At 41.7% G+C, this 10,234-nt stretch overlaps 1 protein-coding gene across 1 annotated transcript; it reads right to left on the bottom strand.

Annotated features, from left to right (window-relative positions):
• Window positions 1-6,236: 6,236 nt before the first annotated feature.
• On the bottom strand, window positions 6,237-9,728 carry LOC106566836 (troponin C, slow skeletal and cardiac muscles). The gene is made up of 6 exons (XM_014135293.3): window positions 9,530-9,728; window positions 7,791-7,821; window positions 7,507-7,653; window positions 7,131-7,245; window positions 6,851-6,987; window positions 6,237-6,660 (listed from the first exon to the last, which is right to left on the bottom strand). The coding sequence occupies exons 1-6, from the start codon at window positions 9,551-9,553 to the stop codon at window positions 6,629-6,631; spliced, it is 486 nt and encodes a 161-aa protein (XP_013990768.1). The 5' UTR covers window positions 9,554-9,728; the 3' UTR covers window positions 6,237-6,628.
• Between the last annotated feature and the right edge of the window lie 506 nt (window positions 9,729-10,234).

Genomic DNA, 10,234 nt, shown 5'->3' on the forward strand with positions numbered 1-10,234 from the left:
TAGCTTTTTTATGGCAGTTTTGGAGCAGTGGCTTCTTCCTTGCTGAGCAGCCTTTCAGGTTATGTCGATATAGGACTCATTTTACTGTGGATATAGATACTTTTGTACCTGTTTCCTCCAGCATCTTCACAAGATCCTTTGCTGTTGTTCTGGGATTGATTTGCACTTTTCGCACCAAAGTACGTTCATCTCCAGGAGACAGAACGCGTCTCCTTCCTGAGCGGTATGACGGCTGTGTGGTCCCATGGTGTTTATACTTGCGTACTCTTATTTGTACAGATGAACGTGGTACCTTCAGGCATCTGGAAATTGCTCCCAAGGATGAACCAGACTTGTGGAGGTCTACAATTTTTATTCTGAGGTTTTGGCTGATTTCTTTTGATTTTCCCATGATGTCAAAAGGTAAGTAGGCCTTAAAATACATCCACAGGTACACCTCTAATTGACTCAAATGATGTCAATTAGCCTATCTGAAGCTTCTAAAGCCATGACATAATTTTCTGGAATTTTCCGAGCTGTTTAAAGGCACAGTCAACTTAGTGTATGTAAACTTCTAACCCACTGGAATTGTGATACAGTGAATTATAAGTGAAATAATCTGTCTGTAAACAATTGTTGGAAAAACTACTTGTGTCATGCACAAAGTAGATGTCCTAACCGACTTGTAGTTTGTTAACAAGAAATTTGTGGAGTGGTTGAAAAATGAGTTTTAATGACTCCAACCTAAGTGTATGTAAACTTCCGACTTCAACTGTACACATCCCAACCAGAAGCCATTGGTTACAGGCAACATCCGCATTGAGCTAAAGGCTAGAGCTGCCGCTTTCAAGGAGCGGATGACTAATCCGGAGGCTTATAAGAAATCCCGCTATGTCCTCAGATGAACCATCAAACAAGCAAAGCGTCAATACAGGATTAAGGTTGAATCCTACTACACCAGCTCTGATGCTAGTCGGATGTGGCAGGGCTTGAAAACTATTACAGGCTACAAAGTGAAACCCAGATGTGAGCTGCCCAGTGACGCGAGCCTACCAGACGAGCTAAATGCCTTTTATTCTCGCTTCGAGGCAAGCAACACTGAAGCATGCACGAGAGCACCAGCTGTTCTGGATAACTGTGTGATTACGCTCTCGGTAGCCGATGTGAACAAAACCTTTAAAAACAGGTCAACATTCACAAAGTCGCTGGGCCAGACGGATTAACAAGATGTGCAGTCAATGTATGTACGGACCAACTGTCAAGTGTCTTCACTGTCATTTTCAACCTCTTCCTGACCGAGTCTGTAACACCTACATGTTTCAAGCAGACCACCCAAGGAAGCAAAAGTAACCTGCCTAAATGATTACTAGGAGCACTTATGTGAGAATAATAAGGAGCACTAATGTGAGAATGCTGTTCATCAACTACAGCTCAGCGTTTAACACCATAGTGCCCACGAAGCTCATCACTAAGCTAAGGACTCTGGGACTAAACACCTCCCTCTGCAACTGGATCCTGGACTTCCTGACAGGCCGCCCTCAGGTGGTAAGAGTAGGTAACAATACGTCTGCCACGCTGATCCTTAACACTGGGGCCCCTCAGGGGTGTGTACTTAGTCCCCTCCTGTATTCCCTGTTCACCCACGACTGCGTGGCCAAACACGACTCCAACACCATCATTAAGTTTGCTGATGACACAACAGTGATAGGCCTGATCCCCGACAACGATGAGATGACCTATAGGGAGGAGGTCAGAGAACTGGCAGTGTGGTGCCAGGACAACAACCTCTCCCTCAATGTGAGCAAGACAAAGGAGCTGATCGTGGACTACAGGAAAAGGTGGGCCGAACAGGCCCCCATTAACATCGACGGGGCTGCAGTGGAGCGAGTCGAGAGTTTAATGTTCCTTGGTGTCCACATCACCAACGAACTATCATGGTCCAAACATACCAAGACAGTCGTGAAGAGGGCACGACAAAACCTTTTCCCCCTCAGCAGACTGAAAAGATTTGGCATGGGCCCCCAGATCCTCAAAAGGTTCTACAGCTGCATAATCGAGGGCATCCTGACCGGTTGCATCCCCGCCTGGTATGGCAACTGCTCGGCATTTGACCGTAAGGCGCCACAGAGGGTAGTGCAAACAGCCCAGTACATCACTGGGGCCAAGCTTCCTGCCATCCAGGACATATATAATAGGCAGTGTCAGAGGAAAGCCCATAAAATTGTCAGAGACTCCAGTCACCCAAGTTATAGACTTTTCTCTGCTACCGCACGGCAAGCGGTACCGGAGCACCAAGTCTAGGACCAAAAGGCTCCTCAACAGCTTCTACCCCCAAGCCATTAGACTGCTGAACAATTCATAAAAATCGCCACTGGACAATTTACATTGACCCCCCCTCTTGTACACTGCTGCTACTCACTGTTTGTTTGTTACCCTATGCATAGTCACTTCGCCCCCACCTACATGTACAGATTACCTCAACTAGCCTGTACCCCTGCACACTGACTCGGTACCGGTGCCCCCTGTAAATAGCCTCGTTATTGTTATTCTTATTGTGTTACTTTTTATCTTAGCCTACTTGGTAAATATTTTCTTCTTCTTGAACTGCACTGTTGGTTAAGGGCTTGTAATTAAGCATTTCATGGTAAAGTCTACACTTGTTGTATTTGGTACATGTGGCAAATAAAGTTTGATTTGATATCTCTCCATACTAGAGGTCGACCGATTAATCGGAATGGCCGATTAATTTGGGCCGATTTCAAGTTTTCATAACAATCGGTATTTTTTAACACCGATTTGCCAATTTAAAAATAAAATAAAAATGTACACCTTTATTTAACTAGGCAAGTCAGTTAAGAACACATTCTTATTTTCAATGACGGCCTAGGAACGGTGGGTTAACTGCCTTGTTCAGGGGCAGAACGACAGATTTTTACCTTGTCAGCTCGGGGATTCAATCTTGCAACTTTACGGTTAACTAGTCCAACGCTCTAACCACCTGCTTTACATTGCACTCCACGAGGAGCCTGCCTGTTACACGATTGCAGTAAGAAGCCAAGGTAAGTTGCTAGCTAGCATTAAACCTATCTTATAAAAAACAATCAATCAATCAATCCTAATCATAATTAACTACACATGGTTGATGATATTACTAGTTTATCTAGCCTGTCCTGCGTTGCATATAATCGATGCGGTGCGCATTCGCGAAAAAGGACTGTCGTTGCTCCAACGTGTACCTAACCATAAACATCAATGTCTTTCTTAAAATCAATACACAAGTATATATTTTTAAACCTGCATATTTAGCTAATATTACCTGCTAACATGAATTTCTTTTAACTAGGGAAAATGTGTCACCTCTTGCAACAGAGTCAGGGTATATGCAGCAGTTTGGGACGCCTGGCTCGTTGCGAACTGTGTGAAGACTATTTCTTCCTAACAAAGACAGCCAACTTCGCCAAACAGGGGATGATTTAACAAAAGCGCATTTGCGAAAAAAGCACAATCGTTGCACGACTGTACCTAACCATAAACAGCAATGCCTTTCTTAAAATCAATACACATAAGTATATATTTTTAAACCTGCATATTTAGGTTAAAAAAAATCCAGGTTAGCAGACAATATTAACCAGGTGAAATTGTGTCACTTATCTTGCGTTCATTGCATGCAGAGTCAGGGTATATGCAACAGTTTGGGCCGCCTGGCTCAAATTTTACGTAATTATGACATAACATTGAAGGTTGTGCAATGTAACAGGAATATTTAGACTTAGGGATGCCACCCGTTAGATAAAATACGGAACGGTTCCGTATTTCACTGAAAGAATAAACGTTTTGTTTTCGAGATAATAGTTTCCGGATTCCACCATATTAATGACCTAAGGCTCATATTTCTGTGTGTTTATTATATTATAATTAAGTCTATGATTTGATATTTGATAGAGCAGTCTGACTGAGCGGTGGTAGGCACCAGCAGGCTCGTAAGCATTCATTCAAACAGCACTTTCGTGTGTTTTGCCAGCAGCTCTTCGCAATACTTCAAGCATTGCGCTGTTTATGACTTCAAGCCTATCAACTCCCGAGATTAGGCTGGTGTAACCGATGTGAAATGGCTAGCTAGTTAGCGGTGTGCGAGCTAATAGCGTTTGAAACGTCACTCACTCTGAGACTTGGAGTAGTTGTTCCCCTTGCTCTGCATGGGTAACGCTGCTTCGAGGGTGGCTGTTGTCGATGTGTTCCTGGTTCGAGCCCAGGTAGGAGCGAGAAGAGGGACGGAAGCTATACTGTTACACTGGCAATACTAAAGTGCATATAAGAACATCCAATAGTCAAAGATATATGAAATAGAATATACAGAGAAATAGTCCTATAATTCCTATAATAAATCCAACCTAAAACTTCTTACCTAGGAATATTAAAGACTCATGTTAAAAGGAACCACCAGCTTTCATATGTTCTCATGTTCTGAGCAAGGAACTTAAACGTTAGCTTTCTTACATGGCACATATTGCACTTTTACTTTCTTCTCCAACACTTTGTTTTTGCATTATTTAAACCAAATTGAACATGTTTCATTATTTATTTGTGGCTAAATTGATTTTATTGATGTATTATATTAAGTTAATAAGTGTTCATTAAGTATTGTTGTAATTGTCATTATTACAAATAAATCAATTAAAAATAAATGTAAAAAATAAAATAAAAATAATAATAAAAATCGGCAGCAGGTTTTTTTTGTCCCCCAATAATCGGTATCGGCGTTGAAAAATCATAATCGGTCGACCTCTACTCCATACACATTAATGGAGTGTTGCAGACTCTGAGCATTACTTTGTAATTCTATAGAAGAGGCACAAATATATAATTTTAAGTGTATAAACATCACATTTCTGAGTTTGGTTTAATTCTCAGAGTATATTATAGTACACTTTCCCTCTCATCTCATCTCTCCATCCTTTCAAGACGGTCAGTGAGCCTTCCCTCCTAAGTGATCTGTTTATTAAGAAAATTATCTACAGCCTCTGACCTCCTATAGGTGTCAACATTTTGGCACAGACGAATAGCGCCGCCGTGTGGTGGATTGAAGAGGTTGGAAATTTACTCAAAATGGACGCCACTTTGCAAGGCACCCGACCAACTTGCTCTCCTCCCACCCCAAACCGAAGGAAAGTAGTGCGACTGGAGCCTGGGTAACACAAACAAATGTTGCCTTCTAGAGAGATGCGTTGTAGTATAGGCTAGAATGATAACTAGTAGTAATTTCGCTATTAAACACACATAGCGAGCCACAGCTTGTCATTACCTCCCATATATCACAATAGTTTCACTCTAACCTGGCGAATAAAAGTTATTCATTCCGCGAAGCACCTGGAGCATTTGATCATTCCAGGTAGTCATGATTTCCTTTTACCTTGGTTGCTGCCACGAGTCCAATGCAATTACGAAGGGTACCATTTAGACAACAATATGTTAGGATGACATTAGCTAGTAATATTTTCAGTGTGGTGAATCTGATGTTGCCTACGTCATATTTATCTCATCAGCGCGTTGACTTGGCACAAAACCAGTGACGCATATAAACATCATTGTGTAAAAGACACACATGATTGATACATCTCCATTGGTTGAAACCAGCTTCTGTTGCAGACGCGTTCTCGGATGCCCTCTGTTATTTTGACTTTTTCACATAGGCTCTGTCCTGTAAAAACCCACCCAAGAAATGAAGATACCTAAACATTTTCCATAATATATTTAAGCAATAAGGCACGAGGGGTTTGGTATAGGGCCAATATAACACGGCTAAGGGCTGTTCATATGCATGACGCATCGCGGAGTGTATATTGGCCATATACCAGAAACCCCCGAGGTGCCTTATTGCTATTATAAACTGGTTACCAACGTAATTAGAACAGTAAAAATAAATGTTTTCTCATACCAGTGGTATACTGTCTGATATACCATGGCTGTCAGCCAATCAGCATTCAGGGCTCGTACTAATGTGAGATATTTAATCTGTGTGTGGGGGGGGTTTCACACAATGATAAAGTGATACCTGGTGTTAACCCCTGCAAATCTTGGAATTTGTCACTTATCTCAAGAGCCTTACCAGGCCTACATTGTGCCCTTTATACAGCAATGACCCATTGTGCTATTCCTTTGTTCTACAATACAATGCAATTCAATACAATAACATACAATACAATGGTGATAAGCAATCCTGTTGATGTCAATTTGATTGAATTGAAGACTCATCTGGATTACTGAAAATCTTTCTTTATTGAAAATATACAGTATTGTGGAGAAGAGTGTTTCCTCCCCTAGGTTAAAATTTCAAATAAAATATTATAGGATTATGGGGGGGGTTAAATCAATTTGTAATTCAGAAATTCACTTTATGGACATAACAAGACCTATTGTCTTTAAGGTCCCTTAATAATGTTATGGATAAAAACTAGACCACATACAAGATGTCAACCAAGGCCGATACACATTGAGGATATAACACATTTTTTGTGGTAGATGGAGCCAAGCAGAAAGAGGTTTTTATTTCAATGTTGTCCAATGTATTCAGGCAATAATGTGACAGTCAGAGCTAAGAGGAGGTATGAGTATTTCCCCGGGCCGAGAGTCCATGAATCTTTGGAGTCCTTTACTCAACCCCCTTCATGAATTCCAGGAACTCTGTGGAAGAGAATGACACCCAATTTATTTTTGACTGCCTGGATTTGAACTGTGAAATGTTTTGAATGGATTACCTAGACGAGTGTCATTGGTACATGTAGCTGACAAAAACAAACTAACAATTACACATTCTGGAAGTCCCAGCCTGATCTTTTGTCTAAAATGATTACTGTTGGACCTCTTGTCTTACCATCATAATCAATTTTTCCATCATTATTTTTGTCTCCATCCTTCATGAGCTCTTCGATGTCATCCTCAGTGATGGCCTCTCCAGTTGACTCCAGCATGGTTTTCAGTTCCTCCAAATCAATGTAGCCATCTCCGTTTCTGTAAGCAGCATCAATGAGTACACATATCCCTGATAACATTGACATTACTTTTTTGGTTTTCTATATTTTTGTCTTTATTGGTTCTTGGCAGAGTAAGCACAAATGTTTTTTGGCAGGTACTTTGCTTGATATTAGCCTTACTTGTCAAACATGCGGAAAAGTTCAGCCAACTCTTCCTCTGATTTTCCTTTGCTCTCCTCCTTCATGCAGCGCACCATCATCACCAGGAACTCATCAAAGTCTACTGTCCCGCTGCCTGTAACCCCCCCCCCCCCCCAACACACACACGCACGCACACACACACACACACACACACACACACGGGGTCTTAATGCTGAAACATAGTAATGTCATGACTTCGAAATTAACATTTCGGACCAGTCTGAAAACTATGTATGAACCACCCCTCAGGCTACCTGACCTAATGACTTTGCCAAAGGTTAATTCATATTGAAGTGAGGGGATGTAGTATTGTGTAGTATTGAGTGTTGATATATTTGTATCCATGGGGACGCACCATCCTCATCCACTTCATCTATCATCTCCTGCAGCTCCTCTGGGGTGGGGTTCTGCCCCAGCATTCTCATCACTTTCCCCAACTCCTTGGTGCTGATGCAGCCGTCCTCTGCACCCTGACATGCAATGTCAAAGGCTGCCTTAAACTCTGTGGGGACATAGTGGTGAGAAGCAGATTAAATTAAGTTTATGGGTATTACTAGTGCTTCTCCACAGACATGAATGGAGCAAAATTAAAGACATGGTTTGTAAGAGCAATTATTGTGTCCAAAAACCAAGACTCACCATTTTTCTGCTCTTCTGTTAAGTTCTCAACCTGAAGGGAACAGTAGGGAAAGTTACATATTGTATGCAATTTACTTGCGTTGGCAGACATGGTATCGTACTTTTGAACTCATCTTAGTCTACTTTATGTGCCTAAATTATGCAGATTGGTTTGCCTCTTTGACATTTGTTTGACAAATTGATGACTCATAGTTGGACCATTGGTGGCCATTTCCTCATTGTCTTGTCTCTCTTCACCTTGGTATGCAGTCAGCCCTGAGCCCTCGCAGTGTGTAATATATTCCATCAGTACCCCAGCCCCTTCTCCCTCTTGTTGAACTCAGCCCAAAACCTGTCGAGTACAGCCCCCTACCCATGGTGCAGTCTGACTAAAATGTCACGCTGCTTTCTTCACCTACTATTCTTGTATTGTGGCGAGGGGGGCTCTGGCACAGATTCCGCTGACAGACATTTGTTTGAGCCGACAGCTGTCTACTCTCTTCCTCTTCCTAACTGTCCTTTGTTCTATGTTGTCAGGCAGAGAAATGCAAGAAATCCCATCTAACCTCACATTACGTCATCTGGGTACTCAGAAAAGATAATGCTGAGCTCAAATGTTCATAATGTCATGGCAATGAGCTTTTTGTTGTGCAGTTCACATTTAATCGACCTTTTCAGAATAGCTGTCCTCATAGAACATGACTAACTTTGTGTTTAACCTTGATGAATCTTGGCACTTGTTAGTTGTTTATTCAAAAGATACAATGTTGAATTTCCATTGACTTTACAACTCTTTTGGTGAGATCATTTATTCATACACTGTGAACTCTTATTTTAGAAGGACAATGACCTATTCTCAGAGGGACAATAATGGTCAACACATTCAGAAAAGTTCTGCTGGCCCTTCTTGATTACTCTCCTCTATAAAAAGATGGTGTTGAATGACACTTTCACATGAGGTGCTTTCCCATCGTATGACCATGTTTAGTTGGGTCTTGACACTCAATATTACTGCACTTACTTCGACCAATCAACGTCAAGGTGGGAACATGTCTATGTGACTACCAATCCCTTTCCTTTGACGAGTACTTGGTTTGTCAAAGGTACCTTGGGTATACTGAAATCATAATTTACAACTCGGTAGCTCTCGTGAAATATATCTTGAATTGAGGTTGACTGGTAAAACCATTTCTCGCTTCTCACAGCTCTTGAAAGCGGATTAGGGCTTTTTGACGTCATCAACGTCTAATTCAGTTGAACAACTAGAGATGACTTTCCTCAGGGCCCATTAACCTCTATTCACCTCTGGCTTGTGTCCAGAGAGTGTGTACTCTACATATAATGTGAGCTGGAGCATATAGCCATTGTGTGAAATGTGTTAAACATAACACCACAGTCATGACGGGCCGTTATTTTCACATATTCATGTTGACCTTGTGCCTCAACAGATATACCCCCGTCCACAACCTGAGCCAACAAACCGCCAAGAAAAGGCACGTGATTTCATAACAGTGCCTTGATTTTTACTCAGCCACAGTACACCCAGGTACGCCAATGAATGAATATTGAGATTATTAGTCCCTCCTTCCTCCCTAGTATATGAGATGAAGACTCTTAGCTGACCTCAGTCAATCGATTCTAACTGTAATGTGAATGTGCGGTGAAAAAGACTGTCTATTATCCCAGACAAAAACTATCTGGCATCCTCCTGTGTCAACTAACCCCCAACCTGCAGGTTTTGTCCCTGTGTCTGTACTCACCGCTGCTTTGTATACATCATCCATGGCTGCTGGCCTGCCTTTCTCTCTGTCTCAGTCACTGGAACACACTGACGCTCCCACAAACGCCTCAGACACGGGACAAAGGATAGAAGCAACACCTGCCACAGCCTTTATTGTTAGGGGCGTGTGGTGTTTAAAAAAACTTCTGACCCCCTCTCTGCGTCATCCCACTGTTCTCATCAGAAGAGAGAGAGTGAGAACTATAAATAGAGGAAGAACCGAGATGTTCCAACAATAGGAGAGCCTAGGCCGCAGCACCTAAATTGGTGATATTTATTGTCTCCCAGCTAGATTTGGAGCAAACGGAATTCCAAGTAGGAACAAATTTTTTAAGGATGTCAAATCAATACACTTGTTTGTTTTTCCCACTGTGGTTGTTCTGGACATAAGAGCATTTTTTTTGTGAAAAAGAATGATATTTCACAGACAAGATTTTGTGTTTGTTGGGGATTTGGTGGCCTTTCTACACTGGTCTGTGGGGAAAGAATCAGTGTCTTCCAGCAGGGATCCTGTACTTCTTATGTGTTGTACTTGCACCTTTATCTCTCATTCGGCTATGGAGATAATAGTGTATGAAGTTTTGTGCCAATAAAAAAGGGGTTAAATATGTGTCATAAAAATATACAGTTGAAGTCGGAAGTTTACATACACTTTATGAAAATTATGTCATGGCTTTAGAAGCTT

Source organism: Salmo salar, chromosome 13 (assembly GCF_965601325.2).
Source record: "Salmo salar chromosome 13, fSalSal1, whole genome shotgun sequence".
NCBI lineage: Eukaryota > Metazoa > Chordata > Actinopteri > Salmoniformes > Salmonidae > Salmo > Salmo salar.